The following is a 20,512-nucleotide window of genomic DNA, read 5'->3' as shown; positions in this document are numbered from 1 at the left end:
TTTTTTTTTTTTTGTTTTAAGTATTGATTTTTGAATAGGGATAAATGATTAAAAAGATTGGATGAGGTTGCAATTGTAGTCTAGCTAACATTTAACATGATTAGTAGTTAAAATCCCAAGAATGCAATAATGCAACTTATGTTGGGAAAATAATATAACTATGAAATTGAAGTGAAGGGGGTTTTATTGCTTCCATTGAACAGTAAATAATGAGAAAGAGACAGGACACTTGTGGTCCTAAAAACTTTATTATTACAAAACATTCAGGACGTAGTAATTAAAGTCTGTGCTATGAGACACTCAGAGAATTTGGTTACTTATCTATTGACCAATTTTTACTACTAAAATATATAGAACGATGCTGATACTTAAGATAAGAGTCATAGAGATGAGTCCGCATGAGAGAATTGCAAGATCTTTTGACATGATGGCATCATGTTGCCTTTTCTTTTTCTTGTCCTAATATCATTTTGTCATCATTAACATTCGTAAAAATTGTTATTTTTTTATATATATATTCAGGAGGTAAGGTGTAATTCCCTTCAAGTAAAAAAAGATAAATTTGTCAAAAATTAAATTTGTATTCGCTTTCACCGAAATTGAATTTATTTATTATTCCAACCAACACTTTATTATTATCTAGTAATTTTTTTAAATTAAAATATGTTAAAATTATTTTTCAACTCACCCATTAAGGAGATGCCGACTGCGAAGTGATAATTTTTGGGTCGTAAATAAATACAAGTTGTATTTGATTTTTTGGCATACGAATACAAGAATACATATATTCATTATGTCGACATAAAGGAGAGAAGTTGGTGGCTAGAAGAAGAGAGAACAACTTGGATTTCGTGTCACTGTTCGCACCACCACCATGTGCGCCTTTACTTTTATGCCATTCTTTTTGGCAGAACAGCAATCAGCCATTCTTTTTTGGGTCACCAACATAATAACATCGGAGATAAAGGAATCGTAAGCTGCCGTGACGGCGACGTATTAAAGAATCGATTTAATATTTCTTTCTACGCACCTCTCGGCTCTCTCATGACCATAGAGTTAAAGATTCAAACTAATTCAAATTTTAAGTGTTCAAATTAAGTTTTGAGTTTTAAGTGTTCTAATCGAGTTTATAATGTATCAGTTTGACTTAATTTAATCATACCCCCGTGCGCAATCTACTATTTTCCTATGATTTTCTCTTTTTAAGCACCACTAACTTTAGGAACATTAGTTTCAGTTTTAGAATTCTCAATTTGGATTGTTCAAAATTAGAAATTAGACCGACTTATATTACGTTGGTCTTAGTTGCATTTCTCGTTCCAACATGATTTTGACCAATTTTGATTTTTTTTCTTGTGTTTTCGGTCTATATGGTTGAAAACCAATCAATTTTTATCGTTTTAGTTGGTTTTTAATTTTAAATATTGAAATCGAGATTGACTCTAAATAATAAGACTTTTTTTTAGTATTGAAAAATGTGATTTGAACTTAAATTTATTGTCATTTTGTGTATGCATAAAATATCTAAATAATCAAATCAAATCGGTTGAAATCAATTCTTTATATTTAACGCAATTCGTTCACCCTTACTTTATTAGTTTGCATTATCTTATTTAATTTAAGAAAATGACATTTACACACTAATGCATAATCTAGCAATGAATATATGTGCAATATAATTGATTTAAATCGAAGCTAATTACCCAGTTACCCTGCTACTAAAAAAAGAGGAAATGTAATTTCCTAAAAGTGTACTTTCGACCAAACAGCACCTTAAACCAAGCGTGAGGCCTTACACTCACATAGTAACTTATAACTACCCTCACGGCCGCACGTGCTCACAGCCCCTTCTGCATACGTCCAAACATTCAGATTGAATAAACCATCAATAACAGCGCCAAAAACCAAAAAAAAAAAAAAAAAAAAAAAAGAAGCGCCAAATATAGAACGCATCGACAAGGCTCTAGCGGCACGCAGCAACCATTGCACTCACGAGCCAAACACAACAAAAACGTAATCTCGCACGCTTTTGGACCTACACGCCGTACACATGGCAACATCTAACATGCCCTTCCTCGCACTTTCCTCCTTGTCCCTTACCGGTAGCAACTGCCTGTACATGACTGTTAAAGCCACGTCATTTTGCCACATCGGATCAAAGATGTTCTTGCGTGGATGCTGTATCTCAACATGTGGCACAACACAATTAACTTATAATTATCCTTTCCTCTAGGTGGGTCCTCTGGAATTCTTGGACGATGCGTTGAGATTAATTAGAAAGATTTGAAATGGTGAAATTGGAATTCTGAAAATTGATTTGAAAAATATTTATTAGTTATTTATTTGATTATATTTGGTTTAATCTATTTGATTTACATAAAAAAATGTTGATAAAAAATCAAAATTTTCTTATTTATTTAATGTAAGTTGAGAAATTAAATTATACAAAAAGTTTAGTTTTTAGATAAATTGTCTATTTCTGCCAATTCCAGGGGTAAATTCAGCTTTTTTCCAAATTTGAATGCGGCGTGCAAGAAGCTTGATTCCTCACGAAGCATACCACTCAGGACAGGAAAGGGCGGCTAGTCTGCTGCTCCTTATTCCCTTGCTGTCAAATGACATAAATACCACAAAAACGTTAGCAATTAACCAATGATGCTTTCCACGTGGCACTTTTTAATTGGAGTTAGTTTCCAATTCGAAGCTTGAATGTACAAATGGAAGAAAAGCGAGCTAAAAGAAGTGAAGGTGACGACAGGTAGTTTCCCTTCGCTGTCGAAGCAATTATACATTTACTTCAAGAATGAAAGATTAAAGAAGGATCAGAAGCAACATAAATCCAAAGCTCCAAAGCCTATCCATCGTTCTCTTTCTCGGGCTAATAGACTTTAATTATAAACAAACCATGATAGCGCAAGATAATCAACAGCAGCCATTGTTACGCAACCCAGAAGATGATGAACAAGAAGAGAAAGAAGAAACCGCCTATGATTCCGATGAGAAAGTTCACATAATCGGAGTCGATTCCGACGCCTATGCCGACAAGGCTCCGCCATTTTCATGGAGAAAGCTTTGGCTCTTCACTGGTCCTGGATTCCTAATGTCCATCGCCTTCCTCGATCCCGGAAATTTGGAGGGGGACCTTCAGGCTGGAGCGATTGCTGGGTATTCGTTACTTTGGCTTCTCTTGTGGGCAACTGCTATGGGGCTTCTTGTTCAGCTCCTGGCGGCTCGACTTGGCGTGGCTACTGGAAGACATTTGGCTGAGCTGTGTAGAGAGGAGTATCCTGCTTGGGCTAGAATAGTGCTGTGGATTATGGCTGAGTTGGCTTTAATAGGGGCTGACATACAGGAGGTTATTGGAAGTGCTATTGCTCTTAAAATTTTGACTAATGGAGTTTTGCCTTTGTGGGCTGGTGTGATTATTACAGCTTGTGATTGGTAAGTTTCGAATTCTCTATGCTTCAGTTTGTATTGTTGTGGATTACATTGATTTTCAACATTTTTCTGTTGAGTTTCAAGTGTTTCGGGGTTATAAATTTTGATTTCCCTTTTCGGGATTTTGTTTTTCGATTGTGGGCTTTATCATTAAAAGTTTCCTAGCTTTTGAATCTCATGGTCCTTGCCTCTTTGGCTCTGTGTGCCGGTTTTTTGTCCCATGTTTGGGAATTTAATTTCTCAGCCTTCGTTGTCTTTCAAACAGTATTACTTTTGGGTATTTAGATTTTTATATTCAAGAAATTGGTTTTGACTTTTGAAGTTGAAGACTCAAATTCCTCATCAAGCATGTAAATGATTTTTTTTTTCTTGGAGAGTATAAAAACTTAACTTAGGTAAATTATAAACAAATTCAAAACAAAATTAACGGATTAATTCTCGTTGTAGCTTTCACTCTGAATTATAACTTTTGTTGTTTGCCAGAAAACTGTGGGTAGGATAATATTTGCAATAAAAAGAATCTTTGATGGCCCATTACTGTAATAGGCTTAGCAGGGAGAAGAAATCTTTTCCTCCCTTCAAATGATTGTAATCTGTGTTCTTACTTCAAATGCAGTCTTCTTTTCCTAGTTTTCTAAGCAACTAAACAGTTATTTTATGTGCATTATTTTTTTAGTTTACTGTACCTTGTTATACAGACATATTCAGTTCATTATGTTGATGCAGTTGATTGTCTCAATACAGTTTCATTTTCCTATTTCTTGAGAACTATGGTGTGAGGAAATTGGAAGCAGTGTTTGCTGTTCTAATTGCAACGATGGCGATATCATTTGCTTGGATGTTTGGTGAAACCAAACCCAGTGGGGTGGAGCTTCTTATGGGTGAGTGATGTTTCACCTGAATAGAAATTTGAATTTAAAACTCTGTGTGAGTGTGTGAATTTATCAGCTATTCTGTTGCACTGCGTATAATATGTAGCCAAATGAATTTTGTATTGCAGGTATCTTAGTTCCAAAACTCAGCTCTAAAACAATACAACAGGCTGTTGGGGTTGTAGGTTGCATTATCATGCCTCACAATGTATTCTTGCATTCTGCTCTTGTACAGTCAAGGGATGTTGACCACACCAAGAAAGGCCGGGTTCAAGAAGCTCTCAGATACTACTCCATAGAATCTACTGTTGCGCTTATAATATCATTCATTATCAATTTATTTGTGACAACAGTGTTTGCTAAAGGTTTTTATGGTACAGAAATGGCAAATAGTATTGGCCTTGTGAATGCAGGGCAATACCTCCAAGAGAAGTATGGGGGTGGAATTTTCCCAATTTTATACATTTGGGGTATCGGTTTATTAGCAGCTGGTCAGAGTAGCACTATCACTGGCACTTATGCAGGGCAGTTTATCATGGGAGGTTTCCTGAACTTGAGATTGAAAAAATGGCTCAGGGCATTGATCACTCGAAGCTGTGCAATCATCCCTACTATGATTGTTGCACTTGCTTTTGATTCCTCTGAGGATACATTGGATGTTCTAAATGAGTGGCTAAATGTGCTTCAATCAATTCAGATTCCTTTTGCACTTATCCCTCTTCTTTGTTTGGTCTCTAAGGAGCAAATCATGGGCAGTTTCAGAATTGGTCCTATTCTTAAGGTATGATCATTGCGAGATGTGTGTGTTTGTGGGTGTGTGCTGAAAGCTCATATCATTGGGAAGTGAAACTAGTCTTTTATAGCTCATTCATAGTATCTTCATCAAGTCAACCAACCCATATATGTATATATACATACACATATTTGTCAAGTATTTCTGAAGTATCTTATAACTAACCATACATTGTTTCTTCGAGACTTGAGAGTTGAAATGTGGAATGAACTACGAATCCAGAAATAATGTGTTGGATGGGCTATTAACTTATTGTCTATATTTTTTGAGTACTATTAGAGATTGACGCTTTTCAGAAAGCAAAACATTCCGCATAGTAGTAACTATGCCTTTGTCGTGAAATCAATATTGCGGTACCACTATTTACATCAACAAATGTCTTATGTGACGTGTTGGGTGGTGATATACTTATTGTCTTCTGGCATGCTGTAAAGTGGAATGACTTTTGCTTTTTCCGTAAAAATATTTATATCTGAAATGCCACTTTATACTTCAAAAAATTTGGTTACTTCTGCCTTATGGTGCAATGATTTATTACCTGTTATAAATGTCCCCAGAAGAAGCTTTTTCGTTTGTCTTTGTGAAGATTTATGTTCTGCATAGGTTGTGCTTGGTTGTGGCTTTGCTATCGTCAGTGTTTTCTCCAGAAAAAGTAATGATTTATGCTTCATTAATGCATTCAACATGCATGATATTGCCAGTTCATCATCATTGAACTGGTTTGGCAACATTTCTTCCTGATTGCTTCCACAAGTACTCTCCTGTATGCTTTTGAGGAGGCTAAGAAGACAATACCATAACCAAAATAAATATGGAGCCATAATTCGCTAATGGATATAGTTGTAAACCTACTCTAGGCATTCTGATTATTCTTTGTTTATTTACCTTCGTGGAAGGTAGAGCCTGTTAATTTATCAGCATTCACCCTTTCCTTTGGAGAGGGAAAAAAATGTTTTAGATTTAGATAGATAACTTCTTGTTAGGTTGGATCTTCCACTTAACTCTGTTTTGTACATAAAGATTTGTTTGATGGATTGCTCTGCTTGTTGCTCATTCTCTTTTACTTACCATTTTTTTTTTTTACAAATAAATAATTTGCGTCTCGACTTCTTTTTTTGCCTTGCAGATGGTATCATGGCTTGTTGCTGCCCTGGTGATAATAATCAACGGTTACCTTTTAGTTGACTTTTTCTTCAGCGAAGTGAATGGAGTAATTTTTACCACGGTGGTATGCATCTTCACCGCTGCATATGTACTGTTCATAATTTACCTTGTTTCCATGGGGATTACCTTTGTTTCATGGTGTTCTACATCTAAAAATGTAGAAGTAATTGAGTAACCGAACTACTTTTGCAACTTGTTTGAAACGTATAGTGTCTATTGAAAGCAAGACAGCATTACATTCAATGAACGTCCAATTATAGTTGCAGAAAAACCTGAGCTTTTCAAGCATAGAGTTTAATCTTCAAGCATACTGATATTGGCTGTGTACAAAGTTCACTTTCTATATTTCTGAATTTTATGGACAATGTTTCTGAATCATAGAACTTACGTACTTACTCGTCTACAGTATCAATGGCTGGAAGAAAGCATAGCCTGAAAATTGATTTTGCTTTTGAAATTTAGTGGAGTGATGTTGTAGTTGCTATACTCAAATTTATTTTGTTAGGCAAGGAGCCAGCTTTGAACAATGTACTGAAATTAGATTACTTATCCATTTGTCTTTGTTCATTTATCCTCTTAACTAAACCTTGACTAGATTTCTTTAGACATTCTGGATGAATGCTGATCCAAGAAAATAGCAGTGCATTTGCAGCTTTGAATGCAACCTCTGCATTCAAACAAGTATTTCTTTCACTAGTTTTTAGTCCTTAACTTGTAGATCATGTAAATAGTTACTTATTTCTCTGTTATTGTTAAATCAGATGGACTATTAAATTTGAATATCAAATTGCAATAAAATTCAGTTTATTTTCAATCGGAATTACTAATGCATGTATTCGTCTCGTAATTTTAATTTGTCATGTAAAAATATTTAAATGACAATTTATTACTGCAAATGTGTAAATATGCTTCTCAACTTTATAATTTTAACCGAGTGTCACACTGATGGGTTCTAAAGTCTCAACTTTATAATTTTAACCGAGTGTCACACTGATGGGTTCTAAAGTCGCAAAATTTGTGACTGGTGCACAGATTCAATTAAAGAAAATAAAGTTAGAACTCAAATTCAATTAAAAAAACAAAGTTAGATCTCAAAATTGATCCGGAACAAATCAAAACAAGTAAAATCATGAGAAATAATATTTTGGTGATGAATTTTGCTTACCAAATCTAAGTTATTCTGTTATTTAGCTAGGCACCGAAGTACCTAACCCATATAAATGGATGTAATGGCGGGAAAATAGTTTTCTATTATTTGTCTTTTGTTTTTTTTGAAGTAATCATTCATGGAAATTTAAAATAGCAAACGAAATGGGCTAAAGCCCAATACCGATTGCATGTACGAGTAACAACTATTTATTTTTCATTTAAATGGCTTGTGTACTTTGCTCTGTCCAATTAAACTCCTCCAACCCATTAACCGACCCAGAGCCTGTTAGGGTTCATATTTCATTTATAGTCCATGAAAAACGACAACCATAATTGCAGTTTTAGTATCTGCACATTTCCATAAGGAAGAAGATAAAAAAAACCCAAAAAAATCCACTAATTTTATTTTTTATCAGCGTCCGGAGAGCTAAAAGAAGGGAGATTCCAGCCGGTTCCCGTTGCTTTGCTTCCCTTCAGCGACAAACGACAATTATTTAGTGTTTTTCTAGGGTTTTCTTTATTTGTTTGATTGTGCGTGTCAAGGTACCGCATTCTTCCCTCTCTTCTCTTATCGTCCATTTATTTGCACATAAATCGCAAATTTTGTTCATGTTTAAGGATTTTGTTTTCCTCTCCTCTTAAAATCGGATGCTATGGCTTGTTTTTATTTTAAATGGGATGAGACAAATGGTTTTAGCTGAACGGTTGTGGAGAAAAGAAAAAGTTGTGGGTTGAGAACATCATTTGGAATTTTGTTGGAGAAGATTAATTCCAGAATGGATTTTATTCTGGATGATAAATGTTTCTAATTGGATCATAGTACTGTAAAGCTGGGGAATATTATGAAAATGAATGTGTATTGGAATTGAACCCAATAAATGGAAATAAAGTAGGGACAGAAGAATCTTAAAAATGTGTTTGTTATTGGCATATAGGCAAGTGTCTTTGTGGCGGAGAAATTGTATAATGAGCCATTTAATTAGAAATTTGGGGAAGAAAAAGAGATGAGAACCTTTAACTTTTGTACGCTTAGTGGTGTTGCTGAATGAGGATAAGTCCTTCGTAATATACTTAGGCAGCTTAGAAAGTAATATACACCAGAAGAAATGGTGCTTGGATTACATAATTTCTGAAGTTTGAACATTGAGACAGAGAATACACACTTTTGATGTCATAGAACTACAGGGGGAATCTTTCTGGGTGTATTATCTTCTTTTTCTTTATGGGTGTATTAGGGTTGGGAATTTCTTTTTCCTAACAGAAGATAAGGAGCTTTTTACAATTCAATGAACACTTATAATTTGTATTTAATATACTAAAATCTCCTTGCATCACCCTTCTGATTATTTTCCTTTAAGTCTTGACACTTTCATACTGAATTTAGTGGGTTTGGTGATATGCAATAAGAATGTTCATGTTAGATTTCATTTGCACTGATTTGCATTTATATTCTTTACTTTTGCAGCCAAATCTGTGCTTGGATATCATTTTACTTGTTTAGGTTCAAAGAATTTGTTTATGTTGGACTGTTTCATTGGTTGCTTTAAAGGTTTTTTTTTTTTTTTTTTTTTTTTTTTTTTAACTACGTCTGTCTTCCTATTGCCAGAATTGTCCATGTTTGGTTGGCCTCTTGGTCTCCAACATAAGGATGTGATTACATAACTTGTATTTAAATTGGAACAATTTCTTGTTTAGACTTGTCTATGCATATTGGAACCACCAAGAGTTACATAAAATATTTCAAAGCGACTTTTTTTTTTTTTTTTTTTTTTTAGAATTATATCAAATTTATGTGATTAAAAAATATAATTGTTGCAGTTCTTTGTTCTGAAACTTTTTCTCCTAATTAACGTGATGGAGTTTGTTGTCTTCGGGTTGGATCACTGATGGTTACTTAAATTCATATGAGTCATCAGGCACTCAGTGTTTGAATGCCTGCGAATCTAAAATAATGAAGTGTAGATTCGGTGCGTTTTCTCTTTGCATTGTTTATTTTGTGCATGGTCACTTGTTGCCTTCTTATCAAGATGTAAATTCAGCTTTTATTTCTTATTTTTACTTGTTTTCTCTTATGACTTTATGAATCTTGATCAATTGTTCCACAGGCACTTTGCATAGCCATGACTAATTCAGAGCAAGATGTGGAAAACAATACAGCACCTTCTTTAATAAATCAGCTTGGAAGAGCATTACATGAATTGGAAGCCCTCGAGGATGCTTCTGAGGACAGGGTTCAGTGGATGGAAATTGAAGAACACTTTCGCAACCTTGATACAACATTGAAGAGGAAATTTGAAGAGTTAGAAGCTAGAGAGAAGGAATACATGCAGAAAGAAGCTGAAACTCTTGCATTACTTGCAGAAAGAGAGGCAGTGGTCGTTGCTAAAGAGCAAGACTTCCTGGATCGAGTGCAGGAACTAAAGGATGCTGCTGCTGCTGTCATCGCAGAGGCCCGAGCTAATCATCAGCCGTCTATGTTGGAGGCCACTGATGGTGCCGACAACAAGGAAAGCAAGGTAAGCAGCTCTCTTGGTGACACAAATTCCCTTGAGGAGGACTCTCCTCCTAAAATGGGTGAAAATGCTGAAAGCGCGGCTGTTGAGATTAAGTCACGTCCAGAGCTGACGCAATTTTGCGAGCAGATGGATGCAAGAGGGTTACTGACTTTTACTATGGAGAATCAAAAAAATCTATATGCCATACGTGAGGAACTTTCTGTTGCACTAGAAAGTGCAAATGAACCAGCCCGTTTGGTGCTGGATTCACTAGAGGGATTTTATCCTCCTGTTGAAAATACCCAACTAATGGATAAAAAGGATGCTGCCCTTCAGGGCATGCGCAAATCCTGTATTATGTTTATGGAAGCCATGGCTGCCTTATTGGCCAGAATTGACCCAGGTGCTGCTCACCTTCTAAACCCTGAAATAAAGCAGCAAGCCAAGGCAATTGCTGATGAGTGGAAGCCTAAGTTGGCTAGTGCAGACACTGATGCTCCCAATGGAAATTCATTGGAAGCAGACGCATTCTTGCAGCTTCTCTCAACTTTTAGAATTGCTTCGGAGTTTGATGAGGAAGAACTCTGCAAGCTTGTCCTTGTAGTTGCTCGCCGCAGGCAGGCACCTGAGCTCTGCCGTTCTCTTGGACTAACACACAAAATGCCAGGTTGGTGTTCTTCTAATTAACTGACCTGAGTGTTGGTGTTCTTCTCATTAACTGACCTGAGTCTGGAGACTGGAGCATTGGACACTTGATTCCTTTAGACTGGTGGTATATTTAATTGCTCATTGACTCTTGCAGTCCAGCATAACTCACATCCAAAATGTACTTAATGTAGAGTTTACTGAACATTTATTTTTTGTGCAGGTGTTATTGAGACATTGATTAACAGTGGGAAACAAATTGAAGCTGTGCGGTTTATTCATGCCTTTCAGCTGACTGAAAGTTTCCCCCCTGTTCCATTACTAAAGACATACTTGAAGGATTCTAGGAGAAACTCCCAAGGAAAGGGTGCAAACACAGGTGGTGCTACTGGACAGGTACATTTCTCTTGCATTGCAGTATAAAGGAGTTGGGCAAAAACATTCCATTAGCAAATTATTCACTGGCTCCTTTCTCTTTGCAGGTTGATGTAAATGCACAAGAACTTGCAGCCCTCAAGGCTGTCATAAGGTCTGTTGAAGAGTACAAGCTTGAAGCTGAATACCCACTTGATCCACTTCAGAAAAGGGTTGCCCAATTAGTAAAATCAAAGTCTGATAAAAAGAGGGGTGCAGATTTTGGCAAACATCAACAGTCAAAGAAGCCAAGAGCAAATGGAGGATACCGTAGATACCGTGGAGGTGCTGCCCCTGGAACTGCTGGTGGGCGGCAAGCTCCACCCGTCTTTGCTGATAGGATACCATATACTGGAATGCCAGAGAGGTATCCTCATGCAGCTCCAAATCCTTATGATTATCAAGCTGCTAGCCACTCTGCTTATGGCCAGCCAGCTACTGATCAAAGAATGTACTACTATCCTCAGGATGACAGGGTTACTGCTGGTTCATATGATCCAGCTTCTTCTAACTATAGCAATTATATGGGCACTACTGGAATGCGGTCTTCACATCAACCATATATGTAATCTTGAATGCCAATTTTGTAAGAAAGCTCGTTAGAGATGCTGTTGATTGTAGTTTAATGTTACTGTCAGGCTTATATGACCAAAATGCGTTTATTAACAATGCAATTCTAGTTCGAAATGAAAATCTTAACTATGTAAGAAAGTCTTATCTAGCTGCGATGGAAAAGACTATTTTCACATGGGCCCTTTGCGTTTCGTCAAAAGGAGGGAGTCGAACCTGAGACCTCAGCTAATATTTGGGAAAAGAGTTTTTAGTAATTTAATTGTTTTGTAAAAGCGACGTCGGTCTGAAGGTTTTAAATTAATTTGTAATCAACCTATCGGCCATTGAAAGCGAAAATCCAACGTAAACTGTGGTAGCTCATTTTCACCGGTTAGTTTCTATTCAATTCTTCCATTTTCGCTTTCCTTCCCTCCCCCCCTTCTCTGTGCGCAGGTACGTTACCGCCATTTATTTCCTTTCCTTACATATTCCTGCTTGATCTAAATAAATACATTCTACTGATTCGCCTGAGCCACCCCCAATTCATTCATGGCATCGACACCGATTCAGCTCATCATCTTCTTCTACTTCTTTTTCTTCCAACTCGATGCCGCCATAGTGCTCGATGTCTCTGCCAACTCTACTACCACTGTCCTCTTAGGCGGGGCCACGCCAGCCTTGATATTGCCCCTCTTTCTTTCTCCTTCAAATTCTTCCAAACAATTGTCGAATCCACCTCGCCATCTCCTGGGATCCAATGCCAGCGCTCGTCCTAATGCTCGCATGAGACTCTACGACGATCTTCTTCTCAACGGGTATCGCATTAGATATATACTGATTGTGTGGTTATTCTCTTTCTGTGATTTGATCCTTTTCTGTGATTTTTTTTTCTTCGTGATCGTAACTGCATGTGTAAATTTGGATTTGTTGTCCAAAGGTATTACACTACGCGGCTCTGGATCGGGACGCCACCACAGAGATTTGCGCTTATCGTTGATACTGGCAGCACTGTTACATACGTACCCTGTTCTACTTGTGAGCAATGTGGCAACCACCAGGTTTGTTCGAAATGTTTTTTCTTTTTTTTTTTTCCAGTTATTGGTGATATTTTTGAACTTCACATGAATTACATTATGAAAAATTAAGAAACGGAAAAGGATCAGAATTTGCTAACTTCAATTGGCATCTGGCATTTTTGCTGGAAGTGTTAATTACTTTGTTTCATAAGTAGTGCAATGCTTGTTTTTGAATGATTTACGCATGAATTCCGCGTCTCATGAATTCTGTTTGTTAGATTCCCAGTTTGTAGATTTTTCATTAAGATTGAGAAAAGGAACAATATGTAAACGAAAAGGCATGTGAATTTGTAGAAGTCTGAGCTGCGGTTTAATGTAGTTGGAAGTCTATTGATTAGGGGTTTCTACTAAGTGCGGTGAAATAGAGTAGGAAAAATGAGTGGTTCAACTTCTATGTTGTTATTTGTCCAAACTATTTTCATTATAGAATTGACTGAATCTTACAATCAAGTTTTTTGTATTATTGTTATTCCTAAGGATCCAAAATTTCAGCCAGAATTGTCAAGCACCTATCAGCCTCTAAAATGCAATCCTGATTGCAACTGTGATGATGAAAGGGAACAGTGCATTTATGACAGACGGTATGCTGAAATGAGCACTAGCAGTGGTGTTCTTGCTGAGGACTTTATATCCTTTGGCAATCAGAGTGAACTTGAACCGCAGCGTGCTGTTTTTGGTTGTGAAAATGTAGAAACTGGTGACCTTTACAGTCAACATGCCGATGGCATAATGGGATTGGGCAGTGGTGATCTCAGTATTGTCGATCAACTTGTTGAAAAAGGCGTGATTAGTGACTCATTCTCATTGTGTTATGGCGGAATGAATATTGGTGGGGGTGCAATGGTTCTTGGTAGTTTGTCCCCACCTTCCGGCATGGTCTTTACCTATTCAGATCCTGTGCGCAGGTGTGTTGTTAAAAATTCTCTCTCTGTCAGATGTGATACATCTTGAACTTTCCTAACAAGCACATTTGGTACCTTTCATACATTTACTCTAGTTTCGGGATGGCAACAGTCAATACTATAACATTGATTTGAGAGAGATACATGTTGCGGGGAAGCGGTTGCCTCTTGAGCCTGGTGTATTTGATAGAAAACATGGTACTATCCTGGATAGTGGCACAACATATGCTTACCTACCAGAAGCAGTATTTAAAGCATTTAAGGACGCTGTAAGCTTCAGTTTCCTTGCTTACATCCTTTATCATTTTCTATTTGTTCCATTTTGCAATTAATAATTGAAGGAACCTATTCTTTGCACCAGTTTGTTCCTGAGAAATAATTGTTGCCTTCATGTAATTAAGATTACAATCTTAAATATAGCATGGTTTGATTAATTCCTGAAAATGTTAAGACAGCATTCATTTAAATTTTAGTTTAATGAATTATGAAGTAATGCATTCTGAGAAAGATAATGAATAGGGTGAGTGCTTGAATGTTATGACATGGATGATGCATCTGAGAAAAGCAAGGACAGTAATTTGTCTGTTTTGTTCATTCAAGTGGATTGTGTGTATGGTATGGTAATGTATAAATTCATTCTAGTGCTTCTCTGCTTTTCCCATGAAAAAAGATCTTTCATTCCTCAGTTCTAATTTGAAATTTATTCTAGTGCTGGTCCATGTCTTCACCTCTTCTTAGTGCAGCTTACCAATTTGTTCTTTTATTTGTATCTAATGGGTTCTCCTTTTTAATTTGTATAGATTATGAAGGAACTTCACTCGTTAAAGCAGATCCGTGGTCCTGATCCAAATTATAATGACATTTGCTTTTCTGGTGCTGGAAGGTATTATCTAAATAAGAAAAGAATGTGTGAATTGAATTCCACAGATAGATGGGTTTCTTATTGTTATTGCGTGATTAAAAGTCAAATTGATTTAATGTCCTCAGTGAAGTCTCCCAACTTTCAAATGCATTTCCAACGGTTGACATGATATTTGAACATGGGCAAAAGTGGTCACTATCACCTGAAAATTACCTATTCCGTGTGAGTATTGATCTTTCTATCATTTTTTTGAAGCAAAAAAGGCGGGACACGTGAAGATAAGAGAAATCCCGATCTTTACATGAATTTTCAATTTTATTTGAACTTTATCAATTTGTACACTTTATCAGTGACTTTCTGGCATTGAGGCTGTTATTTCTGAAAATGCATGTTTTAGATGTTACTGCAATGCAGTTTGAAACATTTTATTTTCTTGGAGTGTGTATTATCATAAATGCACATCTATGTTTGAAATATTCTTTAATGACTTTAATATATTCAAGGTCTCATTTTGTATCAGCGATAAGTACAACAACAATGAGAAGCAGACCTAAAGTGGTATTTAATTGAATTGGCATGTTGACATAGTTGGCGAGTTGAGAAAGATTCCAACTATTGGCATGAGCCCGGCCTGAAGATATCTAACCTGATTTTCCATTCTTTTCATATACAACATGGACCTTTTCTAGTGGGGTGCGTTTAGAGTGTTACTGTGGGATCTAGTTAATAGATAAACTTCTACTAAGCCATATCAACTGCCAACCAGCTGTAGCTCAATCCTATCAGGTGTTGCATGAAAGTAGAATGCTCATATTGATAAAGTTAAAACAATTGGACGAAATCAGTAATTCATACAAATATCAAGACCTTTTGGACTATTAGGCCTGAGTATATTCCTGTAAATATATTTGTGCTTTATCAATGAGGAAGCTCATTTTTTATGGGATTGAGAGTTTTTTGGTTTCAACGACAGTATTTGATGTGACGCACTGATGAAGCCTGTTCTTCTTTTTTTTTTTTTTTTTTTTTTTTCTCATGAAGCATACAAAAGTCCCCGGTGCATACTGTCTTGGGATATTCCCAAATGGGAAGGATCCAACTACTCTTCTAGGAGGTATGCAATATATGAGCTTTTATTTGCGTTGTATTCTAAAGATATTTAAGTCAGTTTATGCTCCCTTGGCAATAGATATGTTTTCTAATTATTTCTATCATTTACTACCAAATTTGTTTCTAATTTATTTTACTAATAATAATTTTATTTTGGATGCAATAACAGGAATAATTGTCCGCAATACTCTTGTGATGTATGATCGTGAAAATTCAAAGGTGGGTTTCTGGAAGACCAATTGTTCTGAGCTATGGGAAAGACTCCACATAACTAGTGCTGCAGCACCATTACCTTCAGATTCAAATGGCACAAACATAACTGTAGAAATACCGCCTACATTGGCTCCTAGTGACCAACTGCATTATGTTCTTCCAGGTTTGGTTCGCTTGTGGTTTGTGCAATTCTTATGTTTTATATGTCATTTAAACTCACTACGTTAGCATACCCTTTTTGTGTCGACACCATACCACATAGCGTAAGATGCTAGTTACAGTGATATGACATTCATGATGGATTTCTTGAATAAAAAGTTATAGTGCAGACGTTTCGGCAACTGGGTTGCAGAGAAAAAATGACATTTATTTTCTTGTGATGACTTGGTTGGTTATCAAACCTTCATCAATCACAGATGCTTTCCCAATTTCTTTTATTTTCTTTGTTATGATTTGGCTTTGACAAAGTCAGTCATTCTGTTTTCTTTTTGTCACCAGATCTGACTGGTGGACTTCATTCAAACTATATCTCTAGTAAAGAGATTAAAAAGTAGGGACTACAGATTAAAAATAACTATAAGGGGATAATGGAAAGAAATACTAGTGAAAGTAGGCTAATTGTGAGATGTAAAGGAACATTCGAAATAATTTGATCCCTAAGTCCAAATCATGCACTTATATATCTTGTCTTTTTGTTGAGACAAGAGACAAGAGCCAGCTACTTGATACTGAAGTTATTCTCAATTTGTAGCATTGTCAACACGTCATGTTGCTCTTTTAGTCTGTTATCACATCTTGTTTGAGATGCTTTCGGACAATGGTTTCTCATTAACTTTTATTGACAGATGAACTTCAAATTGGACAAATAACATTTGAAATGTCACTGAAAGCCAACTACTCACATTTGAAGATTCATGCTACAGAACTTATTGGATTCATTGCTCAACAGTTAGGTGTTAATTCTTCCCAGGTTAGAAAAATTTTATATTGGAAGGTTCCTTTGCATCATTTGCATAAAACTAGTGCAAATTACTCATTTGCTCATTGAAATCTAAAATTTCTTCTTGACCAGGATAAAAGAAGTTAAAAATCTGTCTTGTAATTAATGCTGCTTATGATAAATGATTTTTTTTTTTTTTTCATACTTCTGCCTGAGTTCCTTCCTTCAGGGGCGACAATAATCATACTTGATAATTTCAGGTCCATTTACTGAAACTCGCTTCTAAAGGAAATGATTCACTCATTGGATGGACCATAGTCCCTTCAGGATCTGCTGACCACATTTCTAATGCTACTGCTCTTGTAAGTTTGCTTTTGTAGAAGCATGACTGTGAATTTATGGAAGATTGAAACTGTTTACTTATTTTTTGGTTCTACCTGCAGAGTATAATTTCCCGGGTTGCTGAACATCACATTCAGCTTCCTGATACCTTTGGAAGTTACCGGTTGGTTCACTGGAAAATTGAGCCTCCAGCAAATCGGTAGGCTCTTTTTTTGTCACTTTATGGGAAACTATTAATCCCAAGTTCAGTATGACTTTCAAATTTAAATAGTTATTTTTGTGTCTTTAATTTATTAATCAGCTGGGCATGTTATAAACATAGTGACTTCTGTTTAACTTTCATCACATATCCTTCTTCTTATTATAGTTTTACGTTACCTTTCTTTTATTGTTTAATGTTTACTTTTATGCATTAATTGTTATTCTGGTATAGGCTGAAGTTATTATGTTTCTGCAAGTAAATATTACTCTCTTTTATGTAATCATGCAGGACATGGTGGCAGCAACATTATTTATTCGCAGGCTTAGTCGTTATTATCGTTCTCATTCTTGGATTATCAGCTTCTGGATTATTGTTTATTTGGAGGTGTAGAGAACAAACATTCAGTGCATATAGACCCGTCAATACAGCAGTTCCTGAGCAAGAACTACAGCCATTGTGAACCCCCAGTGGTTGTCCGTGCTTCGTGATTTACGCTGTATGTACTGTATTCGGTTAGCTTTTTTTATATATATATAGCCTCGAAATGCTGTAAATTTGCAAGCGGAGCTACTGAATCTACAATCAAAGGCCTTACCAAATTATTCATCAAACAGGGATGTAAAGAAGGAATTGCAGAAATGTATTCCTTTGTTTTCTTTCTACTTTACATGTTGCTTTTGATAAACACTTGCTTAATTTTTCCTACCAGCTAGTTGTTACATACAATGTGAACTTCTAACCGCTTGATTTGGGAAAAATCCTAGGTAGATTATGCAACTCACACCAGCTATGCACTAATTTTGTTAGGGTGACACAGGTAAGAATAAGAGACGATGTGTGAATATGGAGAGATTCTTATATAGACTACGTGAGCTATAGACAAATCCAATGGAATAATGTTACCTTAGAAATTTGTTGAAAGCTCAAACAAAAGGGAATTATTATTATTACTTTTATATATAAAATACTAATTAAATAAAATGATTTTGACCTTGGAAATGAGGATTTTATCATCCATATATTTCATTAATAGCAATGTTTGGTGTTTCAAATGTAAAATTATGAAGCATCAACATAGTATTAAAATCAAACATTAAAAATACTAAAATTAAATTATCTAATGATCTTAAAATTTATTTTGAAATAATAAGGTCAATTAACTATTTGATATATGAGTATTATTCAAATCACAACTAGTTAGTAAAATTACTACTAAACTTGGTCCTATTAGACTATCCAAATATACAGTATAGAAAATACTATTTTTACCGTTAAATACTCCATATATTTGATTGTTTGGTCTTTCACATTTAATATAACTAGTCTTTTGTATGTTGACTATGCTCATTATATACTCATTTTTTTTTATCTATATAATATTAAAGCATAATTTTTGTTTAGATTAAAATAAATACAAGTGGTTAATTTATATTACACTTTGCCGTACAAGCTACTTGTAATAATACTTATTATATATTTAATTCTATTTTTATATAATGAAGTGGTCTTAGCAGATTTTTAAAATTCTAATAGGTGCTTATTATATACTCATTTTTTTTTATCTATATAATATTAAAGTATAAGTTTTGTTTAGATTAAAATAAATACAAGTGGTTAATTTGTATTACACTTTGCCGTACAAGCTACTTGTAATACTACTTATTATATATTTAATTCTATTTTTATATAATGAAATAATCTTAGCAGATTTTTAAAATCCTAATAGGTGCTCAAAAAGAAAATTAAGTCATCACACATTCTCTAACCCCTGCCCTCAATCCAAATCTAATATCTACATACAACTATAATGAAAAATAATAATAAATTAATTTTTACTGCTAAATAAAAAAAAAAAATGAGAGGATGATTAGAATTAATAATGGAAATAATTTTGACTACAATGACAGTATTATTTACCTAATGTATCTGAGAAAAGAATATATGTGCATATACAAAAATTCTTGAAACCCCAAAAAAGTGATCCAAATATAACTATATAGTTCTAGTTTTTTTTTTTTTTTTTCCAGTTTTCTAACACTATTTGCTTTTGAATCAAACAGATTTGGAATATAAGAGAAAAAAAATATCAGAAAAATTAAAAATGCTTAATCATCAATAGACCATCTACTTATTATAAGGGATATAAATCTCTTACTAAATTAAAATGATAGTAGTTATAAATTATTCAATAATGAAAAAAATAATAAAAAATTATTATTAAAAATAAAACTCTTTCAAAACTCATCTAACAAAAAAATATTTCAATGTACATACATATATAAATAAATTAATAAAATATTATATATTTTTTAAATTAAAAATTTCAACCATTTGCATCTAAGGTTTAATTATGTAAGTTTATTTAAAAACTTACTCTTTAAAAAATATATCCAATCAAAATTTACAAACATAAAGAAAAAATGTTAATAAAAATAATATATTTTTTTCTTTTTTCATCCCTCCTAAAAAAAATATTATATATATTTTATTTAAAAATTTATTTAAAAAAATATATTCAATCAAATCATACAAACAAGTAAAGAAAAAAAAGAATATTAATAAAAAATATTTTTTTTTTTTCCTTTTTTTATCTATATCCTAGAAGAATTTCTATTTAGTTTTCCATTTAACAATAAAAATGAGAGTTTCTAAAAGAAAGAAATTAATAATATAAGAATGTGATAGCAATTTGTTAATTACTCAAAATAACAATAATAAAGAAATGAAACATGCATTGGTTTCTTCCTAGGAAGTTTCTACGACAAATCCAAAGCTGACATTCCATTCCATTCTAAGGAATCGGTCATTATTTGATTATTTCCATGGTGCTAAGCGTACACTAGAAGAATATACTAATTCTGGTCAAACAGGATTCCGGAGCCATTAACCAAAAATAAAACGTTAACAACAATACTATTCTTTAAAAGTGAATGAATATTGTTTATATAATAAATATAAAATTTTTAACATATATATATCTAAAACTCAATAATTTCACTTAATTATATATTTATTATAACTAAAAATGAAAAATTAACAAAGTTATACAAATATTTCTTTTCATTGTACCGCTTGAAAATCAATTATGTTCTTCAGTAATAATTTTATAATTCTTTTTTTCATATCCATAGAATTAATTTGTTACTAATACCTAAAAAAAAAATTCTTTTTGCATTGATAATTTATAATGTAAAATCATATATAATATGGTGAGAATTTTTTTTTTTAAATGAGTTTTTGGTAAAGAAAATTGGTAAAAGTAAAACCAACCTCTTTATCGGCTACCTAATGAATAAATTAACCATATTAAAGTCAATCTTAATCGATAAATAATGCTCTAAAT

The 20,512-nt window shown here is 34.3% G+C and overlaps 3 protein-coding genes across 5 annotated transcripts; all 3 read left to right on the top strand.

The window, feature by feature from the left end:
* Nucleotides 1-2,727: 2,727 nt before the first annotated feature.
* On the top strand, nucleotides 2,728-6,834 carry LOC105639794 (metal transporter Nramp3.2). The gene is made up of 4 exons (XM_012223947.4): nucleotides 2,728-3,441; nucleotides 4,183-4,319; nucleotides 4,439-5,091; nucleotides 6,230-6,834. The coding sequence occupies exons 1-4, from the start codon at nucleotides 2,906-2,908 to the stop codon at nucleotides 6,440-6,442; spliced, it is 1,539 nt and encodes a 512-aa protein (XP_012079337.1). The 5' UTR covers nucleotides 2,728-2,905; the 3' UTR covers nucleotides 6,443-6,834.
* An 850-nt stretch (nucleotides 6,835-7,684) lies between these two features.
* LOC105639795 (FRIGIDA-like protein 3) lies at nucleotides 7,685-11,681 on the top strand. Of its 3 annotated transcripts, none has more exons than XM_012223948.4 (4): nucleotides 7,685-7,959; nucleotides 9,522-10,578; nucleotides 10,780-10,952; nucleotides 11,039-11,681. In XM_012223948.4, exons 2-4 carry the CDS (start codon nucleotides 9,537-9,539, stop codon nucleotides 11,537-11,539), a joined length of 1,716 nt encoding a protein of 571 aa, XP_012079338.1. In that variant the 5' UTR covers nucleotides 7,685-7,959; nucleotides 9,522-9,536; the 3' UTR covers nucleotides 11,540-11,681. The 3 variants fall into 3 exon arrangements, with proteins under 3 accessions (XP_012079338.1, XP_020537228.1, XP_020537227.1); XM_020681569.3 differs by lacking the exon at nucleotides 7,685-7,959 and adding an exon at nucleotides 8,003-8,832; XM_020681568.3 differs by lacking the exon at nucleotides 7,685-7,959 and adding an exon at nucleotides 8,874-9,383.
* Nucleotides 11,682-11,824: 143 nt separating this feature from the next.
* On the top strand, nucleotides 11,825-17,831 carry LOC105639796 (aspartic proteinase 36). Its single transcript, XM_012223949.4, has 12 exons — nucleotides 11,825-12,337; nucleotides 12,460-12,580; nucleotides 13,076-13,503; nucleotides 13,613-13,769; nucleotides 14,301-14,383; nucleotides 14,488-14,584; nucleotides 15,404-15,476; nucleotides 15,642-15,848; nucleotides 16,531-16,655; nucleotides 16,886-16,987; nucleotides 17,069-17,166; nucleotides 17,458-17,831. Exons 1-12 carry the CDS (start codon nucleotides 12,072-12,074, stop codon nucleotides 17,627-17,629), a joined length of 1,929 nt encoding a protein of 642 aa, XP_012079339.1. The 5' UTR covers nucleotides 11,825-12,071; the 3' UTR covers nucleotides 17,630-17,831.
* The last annotated feature ends 2,681 nt before the right edge of the window (nucleotides 17,832-20,512 follow it).

This window comes from Jatropha curcas, chromosome 3 (genome assembly GCF_041381405.1).
Source record: "Jatropha curcas cultivar XTBG-Jc1 chromosome 3, XTBG_Jcur_1.0, whole genome shotgun sequence".
NCBI lineage: Eukaryota > Viridiplantae > Streptophyta > Magnoliopsida > Malpighiales > Euphorbiaceae > Jatropha > Jatropha curcas.
This window is presented reverse-complemented; position numbering and strand designations above follow the sequence as displayed.